Source organism: Hyperoodon ampullatus (genome assembly GCF_949752795.1).
Source record: "Hyperoodon ampullatus genome assembly, chromosome: 2".
In the NCBI taxonomy this organism is placed as follows: Eukaryota; Metazoa; Chordata; class Mammalia; order Artiodactyla; family Ziphiidae; genus Hyperoodon; species Hyperoodon ampullatus.
The window spans coordinates 28,939,169-28,963,072 of record NC_136915.1 but is presented as its reverse complement, the minus strand read 5'-3'; the positions used below and the strand labels follow the sequence as shown (position 1 = coordinate 28,963,072).

At 48.1% G+C, this 23,904-nt stretch overlaps 1 protein-coding gene across 2 annotated transcripts in view; it reads left to right on the top strand.

Moving 5' to 3' along the window:
* DLGAP3 (DLG associated protein 3) overlaps positions 1-23,412 on the top strand; it is a gene marked incomplete at both ends in the record, with an annotated part of 37,937 nt that extends 14,525 nt beyond the window's left edge. Inside the window, 7 exons of one of the 2 annotated variants that reach the window (XM_079697070.1) lie at positions 2,981-3,194; positions 3,470-3,783; positions 4,167-4,252; positions 20,575-21,059; positions 22,013-22,104; positions 22,372-22,482; positions 23,194-23,412. In XM_079697070.1, the coding sequence (XP_079553196.1) occupies positions 2,981-3,194; positions 3,470-3,783; positions 4,167-4,252; positions 20,575-21,059; positions 22,013-22,104; positions 22,372-22,482; positions 23,194-23,412 (1,521 nt within the window). Of the gene's footprint in view, positions 1-2,980; positions 3,195-3,469; positions 3,784-4,166; positions 4,253-20,574; positions 21,060-22,012; positions 22,105-22,338; positions 22,483-23,193 lie in introns of both variants that reach the window. The other variant, XM_079697069.1, reaches the window with a different exon arrangement.
* Between the last annotated feature and the right edge of the window lie 492 nt (positions 23,413-23,904).

The following is a 23,904-nucleotide window of genomic DNA, read 5'->3' as shown; positions in this document are numbered from 1 at the left end:
TTATTAAGTGTTTTAGAATGTTTTAAAATGGGAGGGTTTTCCAAGGTTATCTAAACCAAATGACATATGTAAAGTATACAGGATGTTGCCTTGTCCCCAGTTGGATCCACTAACTCTAGTACAGACAATTTTCATTGAGACCCAAACAAAGTATTTTCTTTTAAATATCCCACATCCTTGGAAATATTTACTGATTCTGAGTCTGGTTTGCAGAAAGGTTAAGGTTCTCATTTCCGAAGAATATTCTTTGGCTTTGACTATCCTGAAAGTGAGAGTTGGGGGGAGCAAGGTGGAAGGCCATGTAGGGAAAATAGGAGAATTCACAGCACAATGTCACAATTTCATACTTGTAATACAGTAAAGATCAGCTCAGATGCAGTATTCCTCTGAGAGTCTATAAAAGTCTGCATTTCCCTTAGGTCCTGGTCCCTTATTGGAACGCCAGAAGCTCCTCTTGGCTAGTAGAGATGGAATATGTGTAGCCCCAGAGAGTTTCTCACCCTCCTTCTGTCTGCCTTGGATAAAATCGGTCATGGGACTAGCATATGGTGGGGATTTCAAGAGCTTGAGAACCCTTGGGAAAGATGGGCCTTTGAGAGGTATTGTCACTGTGATTTAAGAACCTCTTGCTACTAATAATAGTAGTTAATGTTTATTGACCACCTGCTATATGCCAGATATTATACCTAGTGCTTTACACAGAGAAAAGGGCTGGAGATACAGATATAAGCCACAGAGTGAGATTCCTTCCATCCTTGGTGTCCAGACTTGAGACCGAAATGCTCTCTGCTAGGGTTATATAAACTTTCTTGTGCTTCAGAGGGACCCTCTGGGCTGGATTGGTTCTAGTTGGGGAGTATCTTGAACCCAGCCTAGAAATAGCAAGAGTTAGATCAGCTCCTGAGCTTCAGGTACCACTGGTGCTTGGTACCCGAGAGGTCAAGAGATAGGAAAATGAGAGGTAGACTCACAAGGAGTCGTGAAAGTCACAGGTGCCACAGGAGTGTGGCTTGTGCCGGACAAACATGGGAGAACTTCACGTCTACAGGATCTTGGATTGATTTGTCCATGGCCTGTGATTTCTGTACACTTGTAATGAAGTTCCTTTAGAAAAAGCTGCAGACAATCTTTCTTTTTAGTTACTGGACCCATGTTGGAATCACCGAATCTCCAGCAAATTTGGCTCTGACCTTCAAAGCAGCCAAGGTGAAGAGAGGCTTATAGTTAGAGAACCCTGGGTTCAGATCCTTAGGGCGGGGACTGAGTTAATATAGGTTTAACAAGCTCTCCAGGACATTCTGATGCTCAGTTAGCCTGGCAGGAGAGACAGGAAACTGGACACTTTAGTTTTCTCACTTACATGCTGGGCATCTTTGGATAATTCATCTGCCGTCTCTGAGCCTTAGTTTGCCTATCTGTAGAATAGGATGGAAATTCCTGCTCAATTTGAGATAGACTCTAGTGATATAATGTCATATACGCTTTGGGGGCCGGGTTTGGAAACACTGAGCTGCAATTTACACATGAGTCAAGCTACTCCTTTCTCTGTTGACTGTACATAAATATGATGCCATGAATCTTTCCTGGGAGGTCACAAGATGCAGCCATGGGATACTTGCTGTCGCATTCACCATGTGGATGCTACTGAGGACCTTGTCCATGACTTCATCCAGTGGCCTCTACATAATCACCCATGGGGGAATTTCTCTTGGACTCAGTGACAAGAATAGTGTGATTGTCATGAGTGGTGGCCTGTGTCTACCAGGTAGGCCCTGAGACCATCCTGTGGCACTGATTGAGGGCTTACCTGCACCAAGTGCCTCCCATGTTTTTCTTTGAGTCTCCTAAATAGCCCTATGAAGATGGTACCATTATCATTCCCATTTGACAGGTGATTAAACAGAGGCCCCAAACTTTAAATAACGTTCCCAGGCCACACTGCTAGGAAGTAGCAGAGCCAGCACTTGAGTCCAGCTGAGTCTCACAACATAGCCCATGTGGGCAACCCAGAAGCTATACTCCTTGAAGCTATGGGTGCTCTGAAGCTCAGGGTCAAATGTGCAACCATCCTGTGCTCTGGGTGTTGAGCTTACCACTGAACCACCTTCTTCCCTACCTTTATATTTTCTTTGTGTCAGTTTTCTCATATAAAGCAAATGAAGCTACAGCTGCTGGTATACTTAGTCTTAGTGCAGTGTTATGTGACATGGTTCCATGAACAAAATTTTTGTTTTGCTTTTTCTTAGTTGCTTCAATTTTTTTTAACACCATGGATTCTGCATCACAAAATATCAAAACCAAAACCAAGAACCTCAATCAGCAGTGGCTGAACTTTCCTCAGAGGATGAGGGCAAGGAAGGAACTGGCAGGCTGAACCAGAACCCTAGTTAGTGGGCAGAAGGTGGGGGAGGGCTTGGAACACTTGAAGGATGATAATTTTTGCTCCGTTATGTACCCATTACCTTCCTTCCTGCCACATGATGTTATCTCTGTAGGTTGCTTTCCATCATTTTTGTAATGCAGTTGGTCATAAATAATACAATAAAAGTTGTCCTTCCCTACAGTACCCCACCCCCATACTTGGCAGGAGGGTGGCTGTCAGCTCTCTGGTCCTCTCCCCCCAGGGTCAGGTGAGAGAAACGTGAAGGGCTGGGACAGGTGGAGAGGAAGATGGGGTGGTCTGGAGGCACCCGAGATAGGCGTCTGGGAGAGGCATGGGGGGGTGTCGAGGGAGGAGTATTTAGAGGAAAGATTAGACCCCAAGGCTGGTCCCAAAGCAGGCCTGGCGAGCAGCACAGGGCAGAGGTGCCTCCATCTTTCTTTGCAGGGGGTGAGGGTTTCTTTTAGTCCAAAGGCATTAAGAGTCACACAGAGACACAGCTTCTGCAGAACTAGATATAATCCTAAGGCAAAGTGCCTCAGAGACGCTCCCATCCCATCTCAGCACCACGGTAACTGTCCTTCTGGCCCCTGTACCCAGCTCAGCGAGGAGCTGAACCAGCAGTTGGAGGCCGTGTGCGGGTCCGTGTTTGGGGAGCTGGAGTCCCAGGCCGTGGACGCCCTGGACCTGCCCGGCTGTTTCCGCATGCGGAGCCACAGCTACCTCCGGGCCATCCAGGCCGGCTGCTCTCAAGACGATGACTGCCTGCCCCTCCTTGCTACCCCTGCCTCTGTCTCAGGGAGGCCCGGCTCCTGTGAGTACGCCCCCTCTGTCCCTGGCCCCGCCCTAGGTTGGAGAGCGATCTGGGTCCGCTTCTGGCCCCGGTCACGGCTCTGCTGTGTGACCCTGGACAGATCGCTTGCCTCTCTGGGTCGGATGATGGGGAGAAGGATCCGTGGTTCTGTACGTAGCAGCACGTGGAGTACACGTGGCTGCTGGGTCCTGTGGTACCGCGTGGGTGTGGGGAGCGGCAGACACCTGCCAGGACGTGTTTCTCACCCTGTGTGTCTTTGCGTTCCCTGGCCACAGCCTTCAACTTCAGAAAGGCCCCGCCCCCCATCCCACCGGGAAGCCAGGCCCCGCCCCGCATCTCCATCACCGCCCAGAGCAGCACCGACTCCGCCCATGAGAGCTTCACCGCGGCAGAGGGCCCAGCCCGGCGCTGCAGCTCCGCCGACGGGCTGGACGGCCCGGCCATGGGCGCGCGCACCCTGGAGTTGGCGCCGGTGTCACCCCGGGCCAGCCCCAAGCCCCCCACACTCATCATCAAGACCATTCCAGGCAGGGAGGAGCTGCGGAGCCTGGCGCGGCAGCGCAAGTGGCGGCCGTCCATCGGGGTGCAGGTATGGAAGGAGGAGGCGCCGAGGAAAGTTCAGGCCCCGTCCGGTTGAGGATGGATTGAGGGGGTCAGTGGGGCCTTCTGGATACATAGACCTTTTCCTCGCTTGCTCTTAGCTTGGTCATCGACGGGGCTGCTCCAAACAGCCCCAGCCCACATCCTTGACCCTCATCCTGGCACCATCACCCCTGGCGAGCGGAGAGCGGTGCCCAGAGGTTGGCACCTTGATGGATCTAACCTCCTGGGCCTCTCATCTTGTTCAGGCAGATTGTCTTTTCAGGATCTGCCAGCTGGCTTGGGGCTCAGGCATCGCTTGCCCTTCCCCCTGGGAAGGGCTTGCGTCCCTCCGTCTAGCCCTGGCCGCTGACTTCCCAATCCTGCCACCAGGTGGAGACTATCTCAGACTCGGACACGGAGAACAGGAGTCGAAGAGAGTTCCACTCCATCGGTGTACAGGTGGAAGAAGACAAGAGGTGGGTCCGAGTGGGGGTATTTCAGGCTTTGCTGGGGGTGGGGTGGAGAAGAGGAGAGAGGGATGCATAACGACCTCACTGGCCTGGGCTCCCTGCACACCCTCTCTTCCTGGTCCTGAGAACAAGCCCTTTGAATGGGGAGGTGTCAGAGCAGCCACAGAGGCTCTCCACGGAGATGTCGCCAGGGCAGTCTAAAGTGAATTCTCCTTGTACCCATACCTGTCCCAGGTGCTGTGAGGTGGACAGGAGAATACAGTGGTCCCGGGAACGGGGTAGTAGGGAGAAGTAGCAGGTAGGTGCAAAGCAGGCCTCTGGCAATTGTCCTTTATAGGGGATAACAGGATCTTTCCAATCCCTCGTTACTTCCCGTGGTGTACAAGTATGTGAACCCAAAAAGAAAGAAACAAGCGTGAAGATTGCCTCCCAGGGGCCCCTGGCAGATATAATACTCCTCCCCACTCAGCTCATACAAGCATTTAACCAGTTGGGGGTACCTATTATATGCCTGAGTCTGTGGTGTATGAGAGAAATCAACAGCCACTATTCTGGCATTAGGTGGCCTCAGAAACATTGTTTCCTTAATTTCGAACTGAAAAGTTAACACTGAGAGCTTTGGAGGGAATACTGGGAGGAATCCCTCTGTTGTTGGCTTCCTGTGGGAAGATGCTTTCTCTAATGGCCATGTGGCAGTGTCATAGTGGCCCATCTGCCCTCTGGGCTGCAGTGTTCCCAGGCCAGTGGCCCTAAGTGTGGTGTCTGGGAACCTGCCTGGGGCTGGCTGTAAGAGTTTCATGGTAATCTGTGTTGCCCAGGCCATACCCCTTGAAGGAATAAAACTAGAGTGCCAGTAGCAGTCCCTCACAGCTCTGTTCCCGGTTGCCATTGTTGGGTTTTAGACCTTCCCTAAATTCCCCCAACTATTTATGGGAACCCTTTGGAGCATCGTGTGTGTGTGTGTGTGTGTGTGTGTGTGTGTGTGTGCGTGTGCGTGTGCGCCTGATCAAGACTTCTTGGGGTTCCTGCGGGGATTCATCACTTTTCTCTACTCTCACACTAGCTCCCTGCAGCTCCGTATGCTCCTGAAGCTGTAAATGCCTCCATCGAGTGTGGCAAAAAGGCGCCCTTGTTGCCCCCATTATTACTGAAAGCTACCGTCCTCCAAATTCTTAATATTCCGCAAAGATCACAGAAAAGTAGCACTTTATGGTAAAGCCAATTCTGCAAGTCTATGACTTGAGTTCTTGAGAGGCGGGGTAGGAGTCATGGCTGGGTGCAGCTCTGCGTTCAGAACACTGCCCCCAAATCTAATGCTGCCCCGTCGACCAGAAACCAAGCCCATGTGCCCCCATTTGCTCCCTCATGGGGCTTCTTGGTCCCTCATCCATATAGACCCCTGGGGGTCCCCCCATTCCTCCTAACAAGCCTGAATTCTGGGAAGAGTGCAGCAGGCATTCTACTGAGACTCAGACTATATCAGCAACCTCTGTCATTCATTTGTGGATTGATTCATTCAGAAAATACTTATTAAGCATCTGTTAATAAGTATTATTAACACTTATTATGTCATAAGCATATGACAGCGCCTGTTAAATGCTCAGGGAAATGTGGAAGACATGACTCTTACCCTCGTAGAAGTTATGGCCTAGAAGGGAATCAAGGCAATGAATAAACAACCCATGAGTAAAAATATGATTACACACTGTGGTATAATAGGTAATGTGATATTATTACAATTATGGTGGGAATATGAAAGAAAAAAGCAGGTGCTAAGAGAGAAGGGACTTTATTTAGGTTAAGCAGGTGACATTTAAGCTGAGACTTGAGGGTTGACTAGGAACACTCAGGTGATGGTCACGGGAGGAAGCATTCCAGGAAGAGGGAATAGCATATGTGAAGGCACTGGGGCAGGAAAGAGTTTGACATGCATTGGGAACTGAAAGAAAATTCATGTGGCTGGTGTGGAACAGGACAGGACAGTGGGGAGGGAGTAGATTGGAGAATAGATGGGGGCCAGGTCATGTACAGCATGGGCATGATAAAGAGCTGGAATTTAATTCTAACTAATGAGTAGCCCTTAAAAGGTTAAAGAAGGAGTGTGGTATGATCTAATTTATGTTTACAAAAGATCACCAGCTGCTGAGTGGAGAATGAATTTCAGGGAAGTAATGGTGGGTATGGAGAGGCTAGGAAGCAGGATTTTTTCATGATCCAGAAGAAAGGCATTATGAACAATCTTATGTTGGGGATTTTTTTTTTCCAGTTGGGCAGTACCAGTGTCTGGGAACACTATTAAGTTTTATACGTTGATTTTGTATTCAACAGCCTTGCTGCTTTCTCTTACTAGGACCCAAAGTTTGTCTGAAAATCACGATGCGTTTTCTATATAGTCAGTTATATTTTCTGCAGATGAGGATATTTCTTTTAAATCTGTATTTTTAAAATTTCTTTCCCTTGTAATAGTGCATTGAAGAGGACTTCTAGTTTACTGTTGAGTGCAGCACTCTTATGTCCTTCCTGATATTAGTGAATATCTTCTAAGGCCCACTTATAAGTATGATGATGTTTGCAACAGATTTTGATGGATACTATTGATCAGGTTAAGGAAATTCCCTTCTAGTCCTAGTTGGCTAAGAGCTTTTAATTTTTATTTTTTAATAAAAAATGAGAGTGGAATTTTATTGAGTGCTTTTCCAGAATCTACCTAGATGATCATAGATTGAATACTTTCATCTGTAATGTAGTGAATTATATTAATAGATTTTCCATGTTGACCGATTCTTTCATTCCTGGGATAAACCCCACTTGATCCCATTATCAGTTTGGATTAAGTTTGGCTGTAACAGGGTCTCAATAGTGTCTTCAGTATATTTCTCTCTCACCAAGAAAAAAGAAAAAGGCTGGATGTAGAAGTTCAGTGTCAGGACCCCAGGCTCCTCCTATCTTGCTGATCTTCTACCTTTTGTATATCACTCATAACCAAGGAGCTGGTGCTCAAGCCCCAGCCATCCTGTCTGCATTCTGAGCAGCACCAAGGAGAAAGGGAGGAGAAGGATGCAGTCCTTCCTTTAAAAAAGACTTCCTGCGGGAATTCCCTGGCAGTCCAGTAGTCTAGGACTCGGCACTTTCCCTGCCGTGGCCCAGGTTCAATCCCTGGTCGGGGAACTAAGATCCCGCAAGCTACACAGTGAGGCCAGAAAAAAAAAAAAAAAAAGATTTCCTGAAAGTTACACACAACACTTTCCCACATCATGCTGGCTAAAAACTCATCCCATGGTGGCATCTAGCTGCAAGGGAGGTGCTGTGGAATAGTCTTGTATTGGGAAGCAGTGTGCAATGAGCAGAGCTGAAAATCAGGGTTCTTATGGCTAAACACAAAGAGAAGAATGGGAAATGGAACTCTAACAGTTTTTGGCACAGTCTTGCTGTATTATTTTCATATAGGTTGCTGGATTTTTGAATAGCTATTGTTATTTAAGATTTTTATATTTATGTTCATAAGTGATATCGGCTTACAATTTTGTTTTTACTGTTGTTATTCAGTTCAGGCATTAAGGTTATGCTAAACTCCTAAAATGAGTTTGGTAGCATTCTCTCTGTTCTGTTCTTTGAAACGATTTGTGTAAAGTAGGAATTATCTATTTCTTAAAGGTTTGGTAAAGGTTGCAAAAAACTATCTGGGCCTTTTTGGGATAAGAGAAACTTTTTGAACTACAGCTTCAGTTTCTTTCATGGTTATTGATCTATTATGGTTTTATTTTTCTTCTTCAGTCAATTTTGATGATTTATATTTTTCTAAAAAATGGACCATTTAACAAAAATTGACAGTTTTCAAAATTTTTGGTACAAATATTCTTTCTCATGGTATTATAATTTTACACATTTTTATTATATTTATAGGTTATGCCCCCCTTTTTATTCCTAATACCATATGCTTATACCCTACCTCTCTTTTTTGATTCATTTTGCTCAAGGTTTGTATATTTTATCATTTTAATATATTTTTAAAATTACATTTTATTAGTCTTAGAAAACTAGCTTTTGATTTGGGTGAGCATCTCTCGTTTCTTTTCTTTTTTTTTTTTTTTTTGCGGTACGCGGGCCTCTCGCTGTTGTGGCCTCTCCCGCTGCAGAGCACATGCTCCAGACGCGCAGGCTCAGGGGTCATGGCTCACGGGCCCAGCAGCTCCGTGGCATGTGGGATCTTCCCGGACCAGGGCACGAACCCGTGTCCCCTGCATCGGCAGGCGGACTCTCAACCACTGCGCCACCAAGGAAGCCCTTGTTTCTCTTTTATCTTTAATATTTCCTTTCTTCTACTACTTCTCTGTTATTTTCTTTCTTCTACCATGTTTGATTTTTTTCAGCCTCTTGAACACTATTTCTTATTTTCTAACGTGTTTTTAAGGCTGTAAATTCCCTTCTAACTACACTGCTGTACCTGCATCTCATAAGTTTTGGGATGCAGTGTTTTCATTGTTCAGTTATAAATAGTTTGTAACTAACTTCCTTTAGGAAGTTCATCATAACTTCCTTTTTAACTTGTAAATTATTTAGAAGAATTTTTTATTTTTTAATTTTTTTTAGCTTTGAAATGTATTTTTTTGTTTGAGGGCCTCCTTTTCATTTTTGATTTCTAGATTTGCTATATTGTGGTCATAGAATGTATTCTATATGATATTTATTCCTTAGAATTTGTCAAGGCTTCCTTCATTACATACACATATAGCATATATATGGTCAGACTTATAAATTGCATTTTTCAAATGTTTATCTTTGATTTTTTTTGGATGCCTGATCTAAGAGTTCTGAGTGAGGTGTTTTAAAAATGTCTCACTATGATTGTGAATGTGTCATTTTCCCTGGGAATTTTATTAATTTTTTCTTAATTTGAGAGAATGCTATTTAGTATTCAGGCTTATGATTGTTGTAACTTCTTGGTGGGTTGGCCCTTTTATCATTAAATAGGATGCCTTTCATCCTTACTGTTGGTTTTTGCCTTGAAGTTGATTTTTGCCTGATTTTATTGCTACATCTGCATTCTTTTGATTAATTTTCCATTATATCTTCTTCCATCCTTTGTCTTTCAACCTTCCATAGCCTTATGTTTTAGATATGTTGCTTATAAGCAGTATGGGGCTAGAGTTAAGTAGACCTATTTAATCCATTTATATATTTTTTGATTACTGATTTATTTGGCCTTATTTCTATCATCTCTTTAAAAATTTTCTACTGGACATGCTTTTTTATTGTTTTATTGTTTTCAGTTCAGGCATTAAGGTTATGCTAAACTCCTAAAATTAAGTAGAGTTAAGTAGACCTATTTAATCCATTTGTATATTTTAATCCTATTAAATCCATTAAGTAGACCTATTTAATAGAGTTAAGTAGACCTATTTAATCCATTTATATATTTTTTGATTACTGATTTATTTGGCCTTATTTCTATCATCTCTTTAAAAATTTTTACTGGACATGCTTTTTCTTAGCTTTCCTCCTCCCCTACTTTTCTGCCCTCTATTGAACTGATCAAGGTGACTTTATTTCTCTTGTTCCCTCCATCCCTCCACTGCTTTGGAAGTTTACGTTTTAGTAGTGATTTCCCTCAAATTTTAAACAAATATACTTAATTTCATATGTCTCTGATAAAGTCTAAAATTAGTATTTCTATCCTGAAATAGGCACAAAACAAGAACCTTGGAACACTTTAATTTCCTTCTTAACTCCCTCCTCCCATTTTCCATGTTATATATATATATATATATATATATATATGTTTTAAATTCTTCCTTTATTGGTAAAAAAAAAGAGTGATTCTACAAAGCAATCTCAAGGGCCATCAAAGTGTGAAAGCCATCAGGTGTGTTTGGCAACAGGCAGCTTCCTCCTCCTTCAGGGCAGAACCAGTGGTTCCCATGCCTTCCAGCCCTGAGTCGGCCCTTTTTTTTTTTTTTTTTTTAACATCTTTATTGGAGTATAATTGCTTTACAGTGTTGTGTTAGTTTCTGCTGTATAACAAAGTGAATCAGCTATATGTACACATACATCCCCATATCCCCTCCCTCTTGCGTCTCCCTCCCACCCTCCTTATCCCACCCCTCTACGTGGTCACAAAGCACCGAGCTGATCTCCCTGTGCTATGTGGCTGCTTCCCCCTAGCTATCAGTTTTACATTTGGTAGTGTATATATGTCCATGCCACTCTCTCACTTCATCCCAGCTTACCCTTCCCACTCCCCGTTCTCTATGTCCATTCTCTATGTCTGCGTTTTTATTCCTGTCCTGCCCCTAGGTTCTTCAGAACCATTGTGTTTTTTTTCAGATTCCATATATATGTGTTAGCGTACGGTATTTGTTTTTCTCTTTCTGACTTACTTCACTCTGTATGACAGACTCTAGGTCCATCCACCTCACTACAAATAACTCAGTTTCGTTTCTTTTTATGGCTGAGTAATATTCCATTGTATATATGTGCCACATCTTTATCCATTCATCTGTCAATGGACACAGGTTGCTTCCATGTCCTGGCTATTGTAAATAGAGCTGCAATGGACATTGTGGTACATGACTCTTTTTAAATTATGATCTTCTCAGAGTATATGCCCAGTAGTGGGATTGCTGGGTTATACGGTAGTTCTATTTTTAGTTTCTTAAGGAACATCCATACTGTTCTCCATAGTGGCTGTATCAATTTACATTCCCACCAGCAGTGCCAGAGGGTTCCCTTTTCTCCACACCCTCTCCAGCATTTATCGTTTGTAGATTTTTTGATGATGGCCATTCTGACCAGTGTGAGGTGATACCTCATTGTAGTTTTGATTTGATTTCTCTAATGATTAGTGATGTTGAGCATCCTTTCATGTATTTGTTGGCAATCTGTATATCTTCTTTGGAGAAATGTCTTTTAGGTCTTCTGCCCATTTTTGGATTGCGTTGTTTGTTTTTTTTGCTACTGAGCTGCATGAGCTGCTTGTATATTTTGGAGATTAATCCTTTGTCAGTTGCTTCTTTTGCAAATATTTTCTCCCATTGCATGTTATATTTATCTAGTATTTTGATTATACCTCTTTAAAAATCCCTGCCTTTAAAACCCTTTAAAAAATCTGTTGTTGTTATCTTTTATGGTTTAATAGTTTGGATTTACAAACATGTTTTAACAGTTTATGTGTTCACTATTGCTTGTTACTGCCCACTGCTTCCTCCTGGGTTCAATTTCCTTTATGCTCAAGTATTGCTTGAGCTTGGGACCAGTTTTAGAGTTAATATCTCAGCTTGAGGTTTCTGTATTTCACTGGTACTACTCATTCAAACCCCATACCCACAACCAGAGCAGCTTTAATATTCTGATTTCTCAGCATCCTACTTCCAGGCCACATACCTGAATCATGACATGAATTTTCTAGTCCACGTTTGTAAATGAAACAACCTTTTTTTTTGGCTGCTGGCTTTATGCACGGGGTCTCCTTCCAGGTCCCCAGGATGCACAGGCTTGGGGTCTCTCCTTTAATCCTCCCTGGGCGTTACCATCTAGCCTCTAGGATATATCTGGCCTATATTCCTGTGGCTCACTTGGCTTAGGTTCCCTTTCACCACTAAGGTTTTGAATTTCCTTTTTGTTTCTGATACCTGAAGATGTCTCTTTCCTGCTTTCAAGCTTGGCATTGTAGCAAAACCATCTTTTGGGCTTTATTTGATCCAGCATTTCTGTATGTATGGGGGTGGGGTGGGTGGGAACTTCCTAAGTTAGTTCAGTCCACTACATTGATCAGTCGTCAGCAGCAGTTACAGAGAGAAGTGGGACCAATTTTGGAAGCCTTTGGAGTGAAGTCAAGGAAGGGTGGGGACAGGCAGAGAATGAGGTCTTCCTTGCTCTTGTGTAGGTGCTTGGGGAGGTTTGGAGGGGTGGGCAGGGGAGAGGAGAAGGTTTATGGATAAATGTCTAAAGAACTGAATTGCTTGGGACAGGTGATCACACTGGGAATCCAGAGGGGGTGACAGGTGGGGAGAGAAGAAATCTGGCCCATCTTCCTGGCCAGGCTCCCTTGCTTGTCTGCTGAAGGCATCCTTAGTTATACACCTGCACTGTCCTTTCTCTCCCTTATGTCCCTGGCACTTTAAGTCTGACTTACTGCACACCATGCCCCAGCTGGTACATAAAAGTGAGCCATGAATACCAGCAGCCCTTCTAGGCACACATCCAGGCCTAGACCCCCACCCACTGCCACCCCATTTTCTTGGACTCTCTTGTCCTTGCTTCTGTCTCACTGGTCCCAGTATTTCTCTCTCTCTTTCTGTACTTTGGTTTAAAAAATATGCTGGGGGCCTTCCCTGGTGGCGCAGTGGTTGAGAGTCCGCCTGCCGATGCAGGGAACACGGGTTCGTGCCCCGGTCCAGGAAGATCCCACATGCCACGGAGCAGCTGGGCCCGTGAGCCATGGCCGCTGAGCCTGCGCGTCCGGAGCCTGTGCTCCGCAACGGGAGAGGCCGCAACAGTGAGAGGCCCGCGTACCGCAAAAAAAAAAAAAAAAAAAAAAAAAAAAAAAAAAAAAAAAATTGCTGGGGAGGAAAAGTTTCTTCTTCTCTGCCTTTCAGGTATTCCGTGCTAACCTATTGGGGGAGGAGTGCAGATTTATAGCCCCTTATACCTGGGAGTTGTCTGTGGGTCCGTTCTGTTGCTCATCATCAGTGGTGACTTGGCTTAGAAATAGACAGGGGTTGGGATTGGTGCCCCTTCAGTTCCATCTCCACTGCACCTCCACCTAAGATTCATCTGTCCACAGACATTTATTATAACCCTATTATCTGTCAAGTACTGTACTGGGCACCAAAGATACAAAGGTGAGCAGAACCAGACACAGCCCCTGCCCTGTGAAGCTCGCTGCCATGTTAATCTAAGAACCTCCTAAGTGATGCAGAAGTACAGCTGAGCAGGAGCCAAAAAGGAGAGGTATGTACACTATGAGAGTGTGTAATAGGGGCCTTTGACCCAGTCAGAGGGGTCAGGCATGGATTTCCTGAGAATGTGACGTTTGAGTGGAGATCTGAAGGATGAACAAAAATTAACAAAGTGCAAGTGGGAGCTGAGTTTTCCAGGCAGAAGGCCCAGCAGGTGCTAAGACCCTGTGGTGGGAGGGAGCATAATTAAGAAACAGTTACCACCCCCATCTCAGGGCATCCTACAGCACCTGTCTTCCCAGACCCAGCACACTCTGGGCCATGATAAAGGAATGCATCAGATGTCATTGCTGGATATTAGAAGTCTGTTCCTAGGGCTTTTTGAGAACATCAAAACTATGTGATTTTTGCCTTTCTCTCTAATCATGGGATCCCCTTGTGGCTTCCACTTCTAGATCCCTGCCACTAAGATCTTATCTTAAATTCCAGATTCAGCAAAAACAAAACAAAGTAAACAAGTAAAAACACCACACCACCCAATTAAATTTGATTATCAGATAAGCAATGAATTTTTTTTAGTATAAGTACTTCCCAAACAGTACTTGAGACATACTTATACTAAAAGAATTATCCGTTATTTATTTGAAATTAAAATTTAACTGGGAGTCCTGTATTTTATCTGACAACCCTACTTAGATCCCCTTGTGCCCAACCAGGGCTCCCTGGAGAACTCTGTGTTGGAAGTCCACCCCTTCCTCAGCTTCATGATCCTTTCTGGCTTTGGGACCTTGGGAAGGGAATGTGCAGAAAGAACAGGAAGCTTCCATCCTTATGAAGTTATATTCCAAGAGCAGTCCTGCAAAAGCAATGAGTCGCTGACTGACCACAAGCCTGGGGTGTGGACACTGCCTCTATTCCTCAGCATCAACTCCAGGATGGTCACGACTCTTCCTCAGTCTCCCACCCTAGCCCCACCTCGGCATCACTGTCCCAGCCCCCAGCCTGCGGTGGTGGACTTGGGGATTCCTGATTGATTATATGTTTAAGCTCTTAGATGCTTTCTCAGAGATGGAGCTGCTACAATGGCTGAGCCTTGCTGAAATGTCCACGCCCATTCTCCCTCCCACCCCCGCCAGCCTGCTGCCAGATACTCCTGGCAAAACTTCTTGACAGCTCCTGGATGTTGAGCATTCCTTGGACAATATGTCTCTTGGGATAAGCCAGTTTCTTCCCAGAGCCTTTTGTGTTATCCCTTAAAGAATCAGAGGAGAAACATCTCCCAGAAGTAACCATGATAACTTCCAGAATCATCAGGAATGTGAGCATTGTCACCCTAAAGGACTTGAGGGGAGGAGGCCTCCTCAACCTTGTTAAAAGGCTTGGGGAGAAAATATTGTGAAAGGCATTGTTATGAATTAGTGATGATTCATAACTGAAGCCAGTTTCTCTCCTGTGTTTGCAGCGATTGGTGAAGACTGCAGCAAATACTGCCAAATCCAAAACTAAATAGGGACATAAGCCTTGGACTTCACTACCCTGAAAATGGATCAGTTAGAGTTAGGATTAGGTTTGGCTGTGAGTTACAGAAAACCCCCAAATGACAGTGACTCAAACATGATAGAAGTTTATTTCTCTCTTGCTTAGAAGTCCAGAGAGTCAGCTGAGGGCTGATAGGTGCTCCGCAGTGTCAGACCCAGGCTCCCTCTATCTTATTGCTCCTCCATCCTCAGCACGTGGCTTCCATCTCATGGTCCAAAATGGCTGCTTGAGGTCCAGCCATCCTGTCTACACTGTGGTCAGCAGGGAGGAGAAGGGAACAAAGAAGGGCATGCCCTCTCCTTTTAAGGACATTTTCTGAAAGTTGCACATACGACTTCTGCTTGTAACCTATGAGCTAGAACTTAGCCACATGGCTACACCTAGCTACAAGGGAGATAGGTAAAAGAATCTTTATTTGAAAGGGCCATGTGTCTACCTTAAAATCGTGGGATTCTATTACTAAGGAAGAAAGGAGAATGAATGTTGGGGGATGATTCGTCATCTCTACCATCCTTCCTTCCAACCAACCAACCAACCAAAAAACCAACGTTTATTTGAGGAACTGCCCAATTTAGTAAGGGAGACAGATATGTAAATAACTAACTACAATACAGTGTGATGTGGAGTATAACAAAGGTTTTATTCAGAGTGCTGTGGGAGAACAGATGGAAGTGATCAACGGCAATCATAATCATCAATAACTACAATGGTCTGGCTGGGTTCTCAGTGCTACGCTCCCATTATTTTATTTGTCCACCTCCCTTTCTTTTCAGTGTGAGCTACAAACCCTCCTGCCTCACCATGTAACAGCTAACACTTGCAGTGGGCAGGCCACGTGCTGTTCTATGTTTCTCAGATACATTATCTCATAACAATCCTGTGAATAGGTACTATTATCATTCTCTTTTATAGATGAAGAAACTGAGGCACGAGCCATAGAGCTGGGTTTTGGACCCAGATATTCTGGCTCCACAGCATACATGCTTAACCACTCTGCTAGCCTACCTTCCCTAAAACTGTTCATTCTCATTCCCTCTCCGAGCCTTCTCACCCGCAAATCTCCAGCAGACGACCTCCCTGCTTACTTCATTGTAATGACTGAGGTCATTGGTGGGACCTCTCTCCACTGCCGGACCAGCCTCCAACTGGCACCTCTTTCCTTGCCTCCTCCAGCAGTCCTGCCTCAGGGGTTGAGGCATCTGCCTTTCTGGTTAAAGCTGCTCCTGTCCCTCAGTCCTAGGAAGGCAGTGGAGTGTAATGGTTTAAGAGCTGGCCTCTGCAGACAGACTGCACTAAGTTAAGTGTCTGGTCTTAGGAAGTCACTTAGGTTCTCTAAGCCTTAGTTTTCTCGTCTGTGAGTAGGGGTGATACTAATGTGAGGAGTGAGCATATTGATTCATGTAAAGTGGTTATTCGTTCTCCTCCTATCTGGTCCTTGGATTACTGCCTCTCTTTTCTCTAGCTTGAATTGACTTCTCTTTACAGGTTGTATTAGTTACCTACGGCTGCTGTATTATTACAGCACAGTATTATAGCCACTAATTTAGTGGCATCCAATAATCCATATTTATTATCTTACATTTCTAGAGGTTGGAAGTCTGAACTGGGTTTCACTAGGCTAAAATCAAGGTGTTGGCAGGACTGACCCCTTTTGGAGTCTCTGGAAAGCATCCATTTTTTTACCTTTCCCAGTTTATAGAGGCTGTCCGCATTCCTTGGCTTGTAGCCCATTTCTGTCTTCAAAGCCAGCAGTGGCGGGTTGAGTCCTCACAGGCAGTCACTCCAACCTTGATCCCATTGTCCCATCTGCTTCTCTGATTCTGACTTTCCTGCCTCCCTCTTTCACTTATAAGGACGCTTTTGATTAAAATGGACACAACTGGAGAGTGCAGGATCTCGTCTCAAGACCCTTGATGGAATCAGTTTTGCAAAGTCCTTTTTGCTGTGGAAGGTAACATATTCATAGTTTCTGGGAATTAGGACATGGACTTTGTTGGGTGGCCGTTATTCTACCTACCCCTTGGGGATATGGCATGTGAGAACCATCCATATGTCCCTCCTTTTTCTCCCCTCCAGCTCTACTGAGATACAATTGACAAATAACCAGATTATCCCTTCCTTGAAGGTACATTGTCCTCTTTCTTCCTTCCTTCTCAACCAAGCCCTTTGGAAGAGTTGTCTTGCCTAGTTTTCTCCACCTCGTGACAACCCCCTCCCATCTGCGTCTGCCCCCATACTCCACCAAACTGACTCTTGCCCTGATCACCAGTGGCTTCCATATTGCCAAGTCAATGGACACCTTTCTTTCTCAACTGGCTGCATTTTCCAGTTGGCTGCTCATTCCTGCTTGAGACCCTTTTTTGAGGATTTCATCCTTTTGTGGTCCCCTGTCTGCCTTTAGGTGACTTCCTCTTGATTTTCCTCCTCTTCCTCTCTGGCTTAGACATGCCTGGGGCTACGTGTCTCCACTGGCCCCTGAAATATCTGTGTTCCACAGGGCTTTGCATCTTTGTTCCATTTCTCTTTTCTTGGGTGATCTTGTCTCACACTGCTGGTTTTAAATGCCACTTGCACAAAGATGACCAATTCCTGCTTGTGCTGTGCGGATCTCTGGCTCCTGGCTGGAAGTGTTGGTGAAGATTTTGTTTCCAGTAATCCCATAAGCTCCTCAATTTCTTTGGTCTTCCTTCAAGTAGACACAGTGAGAGAGCTACTTGAGGTACTGACTCGAGAACCATGAAGGCTGGGGCATTCATGCTTCTGTTCCAGACTGTGTGGTCTACTTCCATCAAGACACAGTGTGGGGCTTCCCTGGTGGCGCAGTGGTTAAGAATCTGCCTGTCAATGCAGGGGACACAGGTTCGAGCCCTGGTCCGGGAAGATCCCACATGCCACGGAGCAACTAAGCCTGTGCGCCACAACTACTGAGCCTGTGCTCTAGAGCCCATGAGCCACAACTACTGAGCCCACATGCCACAACTACTGAAGCCTGAGTGCCTAGAGCCTGTGCTCCGCAACAAGAGAAGCCGCTGCAATGAGAAGCCCACGCACTGCAGCGAAGAGTAGCCCCTGCTCGCTGCAACTAGAGAAAGCCCACACGCAGCAACGAGGACCTAACGCAGCCAAAAAAAAAAAAAAAAAAGCTACAGTGTGATCTTCTCAGGATCCCTCAGAGGACAGTGAAAGGCACAGACCCAGTGATGACAAAGGACAGCTCCATGTTTCATGGGGGTAACAGAAAAGCAAATAGGGAAGGCAGATCTTCACTAATGTATTTATTGGGGCAAGCCCCACCTTTACCTGTGTGGTTTGCAATTGCTGGAGCGCCGAAGGAGCCAGAGGCTAACTGGAGCTCAAAGCACAAAAATATTTAAAGGGAGCCAAAGGGCACCCTGACAGTTCAGTTAGACATACAAAACTCTCACCAGAAACAGAGCAATGTAACCAAACCGTGGGACCGCCTCCAAATGCAAGAGGACGGCTGAGGGAGGGATGGTAGGAGGATGGCCTCTGGGCAGTCAGGGGGCTCACAGAAGAGGAGGGGGCTTGAGCAGGGAACCAACAGGCAGTGAGGGGGGGGAAGGCCATGTCAGGCAGGGGAATAGCACGTGCAGAGGCTGAAGTGAGGGCCAGTATAATCTACTTAGGGAGCAAGGAGGGTTCAAGGGAGATGAGGTCAGAGAGGACTGCATCCAGAGTAAATGCTAGCACGGGAAGCCTGGGCTTTATCTTGTTGGCAATGGGGAGCAATGGGAGGGTTTTGAGCAGGGGAATGGGTTGGGCAGAGGTCAGCTTTAGAAAGACTACTCCAGTGCTGGGTGGATTGGTGAGGGAATGTTGGGCCCCAGATCTTAAAATATGCATAGGTATAATTTTACAAGGTATAATTTTTAAAAGGTATAATTTCATTTTATTTTATTCAAAAAATTATTTTATTATTATTTCTTATTGAAGTGTAATTGACCTAAAACACTATGTAGTGTCAGGTGCGCAAATTCAATATTTCTATACATTATTCAATGACCACCACGATAAGTCTAGTTACCATCTGTCACCGTATAAAGTGACTACGATATTCCTGACTATATTACTCATGCTGTACATTTCATCCCTGTGACTTTTTTGTAGCTGGAAGTTTGTCCCTCTTAATCTCCCTCACCTATTTCACTCATCCCCCACCTGCAAAGTATAATTTTAGAGAGAGGAGGTACCTTGGCATTGGTACTGGTTCATTCCTGTCATTTTATAGCATATATGTGTGTGTGTTTATATATAATATATATTCGTATATATCATATAATGTATTTTATATACACACATACATATATACGTACTAGATGGCCCAAGTGGAGGCCCAGGTGGAGGGTGAGTGACCTCCCAAAGGCACATAGCAACAAGGCCAGCGTTAGAACTCCGGTCTGCCTCGTAGTCTACTGCTCTTCTTCTGTGCTATTCTGAGTGGAGGCAGCAGTGTCCGAAAGGAGGTTGATCCAATAGTCAAGGAAAGAGAGATGCAAGTCCCGACCAGGGCAAGACAGGGCAGGTGCCAAGGTGAAGACCACATGGGAGGCAATGTGGATATGTTCCTGCTTTCTCTTCCTCTGGGTGGGGGTTGGGACATAGGGCTGGCTGGGGACTGCACATGAGTGCCTCTCTCTTTCCTGGGTCCTGCAGCATCCTTCTGGGCCTGGTTTCTATGGCAACAGGCTCCCAGCAGGCAGCCCGCCAGCTGGAGGGAAGCAGGCAGGCAAGGCAGGCAGGGAGAGAAGGCCCAGGCAGCATGAGGAAGGCTAAAGTTGTGGGGGGGTGGAGTCTTCTGGGAAGCAGGAGGAGCCCCTAAATCTGGCCCCCCAAATCCCTCTCTCTTCTGACCATATGAGGGTGGAGGTAGCTTAGGACACATGGGCTTTTCTTTCATGGTCCTTGAATTTCCAGACCTCAAACGTCTGTTCACCTTTCCCTGCCACCCTCACATCTCCTGACTCTCTCTCCTTTAAGTATTATCTATTATCTGACCCCAACCTCATGCGCCTCAGGGAGCATTTACCTCTTCATAGAAAAGAGCCCTCACTCTGATTGAACTCAGTGGGGAGGGGGAGAACAAGGTCAACTGACGTTCTGTTTTGCATAAGATTTGCATATTGTTAACTCAAAGACAAGAAATTTCCAGGCCCTGTGTCATTCCTGCCAACAACTTAATTCAGCTCCACTGGCACCGGCTGACTGTGTCTGGCCAGGCTCCGTGCTGAGCCATGGGGTCCCTAGAGGAGAAGTCCTCCCAGCTGCAGCCCACCCCTTCTCGCCAGCTGCTCTAAGGCAGTTCTTCCTGATGTTCTAGCAGCTGGCGTGGTGGGAAGTTCTTGGGCTGTGGAGCGTGGCAGCCCTGGGTCCAGATCTTGGCTCTGCTGTTTTGCAGCTGGGTGACTGTGGGCCTCTCTGTGCTATAGTTTATTCATCTCTCCATAGGACTGAGGATATACCCGTACAGCTGGTATGAGCTAGCGAAGACACGTTGTTTGTTAAAATGCTGAAACAATGCTGTGTTCATTGGTAAAGAGCCACCACCCTGGACCCTCCCCAGGCCCTTTTGGCCCACAATCCAGCTTCTGTGGGGTGATGCCCTAGCACTTTGGCTTTGTCCGTCTGATTGGTGTCTGCCAGCATCTGTTCTGCCCATGGAGTACAGGTGGTTAAATATTTTGAATATCACCCCTGTCCAGAACCGGTGCAACAGGCAGGTATGTTAGGTACCGACCCGTGGCAAGGACTGATACGTTTAAAGGTCGTGAATGAATGTCCATCACTTTGTAGGTTTCCTTTTGGCCTGGGGTGCGGGTGAGGGCTGGGATGAGACTGGGCAGGGACAGAGATAACCGCCAGGTCTCTTACCAGGCGGGCGAGGTTCAAGCGCTCCAACAGTGTGACAGCCGGCGTGCAGGCCGACCTGGAGCTGGAGGGCCTGGCCGGCCTGGCCACCGTGGCCACAGAAGACAAGGCCCTGCAGTTCGGACGCTCCTTCCAGAGGCACGCCTCTGAGCCCCAGCCCGGGCCCCGGGCCCCCACCTACTCAGTCTTCCGCACGGTCCACACGCAGGGCCAGTGGGCCTACCGCGAGGGCTACCCACTGCCGTACGAGCCGCCGGCCACCGATGGGTCGCCCGGCCCTGCCCCTGCCCCTACCCCCGGCCCCGGGTCCGGGCGCCGTGACTCCTGGATGGAGCGCGGCTCACGTAGCCTCCCCGACTCAGGCCGCACGTCCCCCAGCCCACGGGATGGCGAGTGGTTCATCAAGATGCTGAGGGCGGAGGTGGAGAAGCTGGAGCACTGGTGCCAGCAGATGGAGCGCGAGGCGGAGGACTATGAACTGCCGGAGGAGAGTGAGTGAGGGGACTCTGGGCATGGAGGCATCATGGAGGTGGCGGCCACTACCGCGATGTGATAGGAGAGGCCTTTGGCTGGGCGTGACTGTGCCTTTCTCACAGTTTGGTCGTATGGCCCCAGACCTTGGTGGCTCCCATTGGCAGTAGGGCATGTTGGGAGCTCTTGGAAGGAAGCAGGGAGCAGCTTCAGAGGTCAGAGCTAGGACTGGGAAAGTGACCAGGTGAAAGGGCTGGGCCTTCTAGGAGATGGCTGCCAGCCCAAGTCCATGGGGATTGAGGGGACCCTCTTCCCATCTGGGCTGGTGTGGGAATCCAGGTCTGATCCAGGTGTGAGACCAGGACTTCAGGCAGAGGGGGAGGCAGTGCACAGTGTCAGCTCACGTCGGAGGCCTAGGAGAAGGAGATTCAGCCAGGAAGACAGGGCCCTGCATGAGGGAGGACATGCCCTTCCCTGCAAGTCCAGTCTGAGGGGAGACACAGTCTTAACCGCAGAATCCCCAAGTTGATGGGATAGTGACTAGAAGACAAGAGTCATGCACGTGACATTATTTGGTAATTCTCAATGAGCCAAGGAGTCATATACTGACGAGTGACAAAGTTCTGCCAATGAGTGGTCACAGAGCTAGTGCCTGGCTAAGGCTGTTGCGCTAGGCTGGCACTGCTTTCCATCTGTTCTCTGACATGGGAGGGAAGCGGACACAGGAGGATAAGCACTCAAGTGTAGATCGTATGAAAGAAGAAACATCAGTGTCTGGGGAGACAGTCTTCTTGGTGAAGTGGGATAGGAGCTGCTTGTTAAGACCTTGAGGATGGGATGGGGAGGGGGCCGGAGGAGACAGACGGATAGACGGTGCCAGATAACGGAGGGGTCAGTCATTCAGGGCAGACTTCCTGGAGGCTGGGTAAGGAGAGGCATCTTTCCTCTCCCCGCATCTCCTTTTGCTCTCCAGTCCTGGAGAAGATCCGCAGTGCCGTGGGCAGCACACAACTTCTCCTGTCCCAGAAGGTTCAGCAGTTCTTCCGGCTGTGTCAGCAAAGCATGGTGAGTGCCCATGGCACAGAGCCTATCAGGTGTGTGTACCTGGTAGGGGACTGGAGTGTGTGTGTGCCTGGAAGTGAGACCAGGTGTTTGTCTTGTCTCCCTACCTCCCAGTCCCCTCCGCACTCTCCCAGGTTGAGCTTCCTGACAGTGAGGGTGGGTTGGGCTTTCTCTGGTCCAAGCTGGGGCCCAGACCCTGCCGACTGACTGCCTCCCCTCTGTCTGCCTCCACTGCAGGACCCCACTGCGTTCCCCGTGCCCACCTTCCAGGACCTGGCGGGTTTCTGGGACCTCTTGCAGCTCTCTATCGAGGATGTTACCCTCAAGTTCCTGGAGCTACAGCAACTCAAGGCCAACAGCTGGAAACTCCTGGAGCCTAAGGTGGGGGGAGGTCCCTTCAAACCAAGAGTCCAGACCCTGGAAAATGCCCTTCCCCAGAGAGTGTGGGCGGCGGGGGGGAGAGGAAGGCAGGAGAAGAGACCCTGGGCAGCAAAGGTAGTCCTGGACAGGTGATGGTGACCCTCTTCGACCCTGCTCTTGGTCACTGCCCTCTGCTTGGTCCCACTGCTCATCACTGCCTGAGCTGCAAGAACCCTTTGGTGGCTCCAGCCACCTCGGACCAGCTGTCGTTTGAGGGAGCCAAACTAGAGCTTCCAGAAGGGCAGCTTGGACCTCGGCACAGAGGGGACCTTCAAGGTCCCCTCAGCCCTCATCTCACTAGACCTTGTCAGTGATGGGTCCCAGCAGCCTGGAACGTGAGCCCTCATTGCCTTGCCTGGGTCGGGGGAACTGCACTCCTCTGGACCAGGAGGGAACGGCTCCACTCCCCGGGAGGGAGCGAACGTCTGATGCGAGTTGTGGAAAACGGCTCCACCAGGGGGCGCTCGAGTCCATCTCTTTGAAAAATGAAAAATGTGGGTTTGACCTTGGCAGAACAAGCACCCCTGGGGCTTCGGGGGCCGTCCCACGCTCTCAAGAACCGCTCTCACGAGTCAGAGGCGCGCGCTGTTAACTGTTCGGGCCGCGGGGGCGCCAGTTGGGAAGTCGGGTGGGACCCGCCCCCAAACTAAGTGCCGCTCCCTCTGCCTGCAGGAGGAGAAGAAGGTCCCTCCGCCGATACCAAAGAAGCCCTTGCGGGGCCGGGGCGTGCCGGTGAAGGAGCGCTCCCTGGACTCGGTGGACCGGCAGCGGCAGGAAGCGCGCAAGCGGCTCCTGGCGGCCAAGCGCGCCGCCTCCTTCCGCCACAGCTCGGCCACCGAGAGCGCCGACAGCATCGAGATCTACATCCCCGAGGCCCAGACCAGGCTGTGACCGGCCCGGCCCGCCCAGCCCGGGCCCGGGCCCGCGGTTTTCTACCCGTACTGTACACCCAGCGTCGAGGTCACTGTGAACGCGGGCCGCCCCGTGCGCCCGCCGCGCCGGCACCGCACGCCCCGGCCCCTCCTGCCCGTCACGGTCTCGTGGGTTTTTTACCTTCCCGACCCCACGCGAAGGCGCCCGGGCTGGGCTGGGGGCCGTGCCTCTCCGCCCTGCGCTCCCACCGGGACCCCCCACCTTCCAGGTCCGACGCTTCGTCCCCACCTCCTCCCCACGGGCACCATCTCTGCCATTACTTACCCCACGGGCCAGGCCGGGCCGGGTCCCCCATCTGGGCTCTGCGTCCCTCCCACCCCGCGGGGCTGGGCTTCGTGGGGAATCAAGCTTCGTGGCTTTTTATGAAGAATCCCGAACCCCGCCTAGGAGCCCGCCCCACCCTCCCAGGGGCTCTACCCTCAGCCCTCAGCCCACCGGGCCCAGGGACCA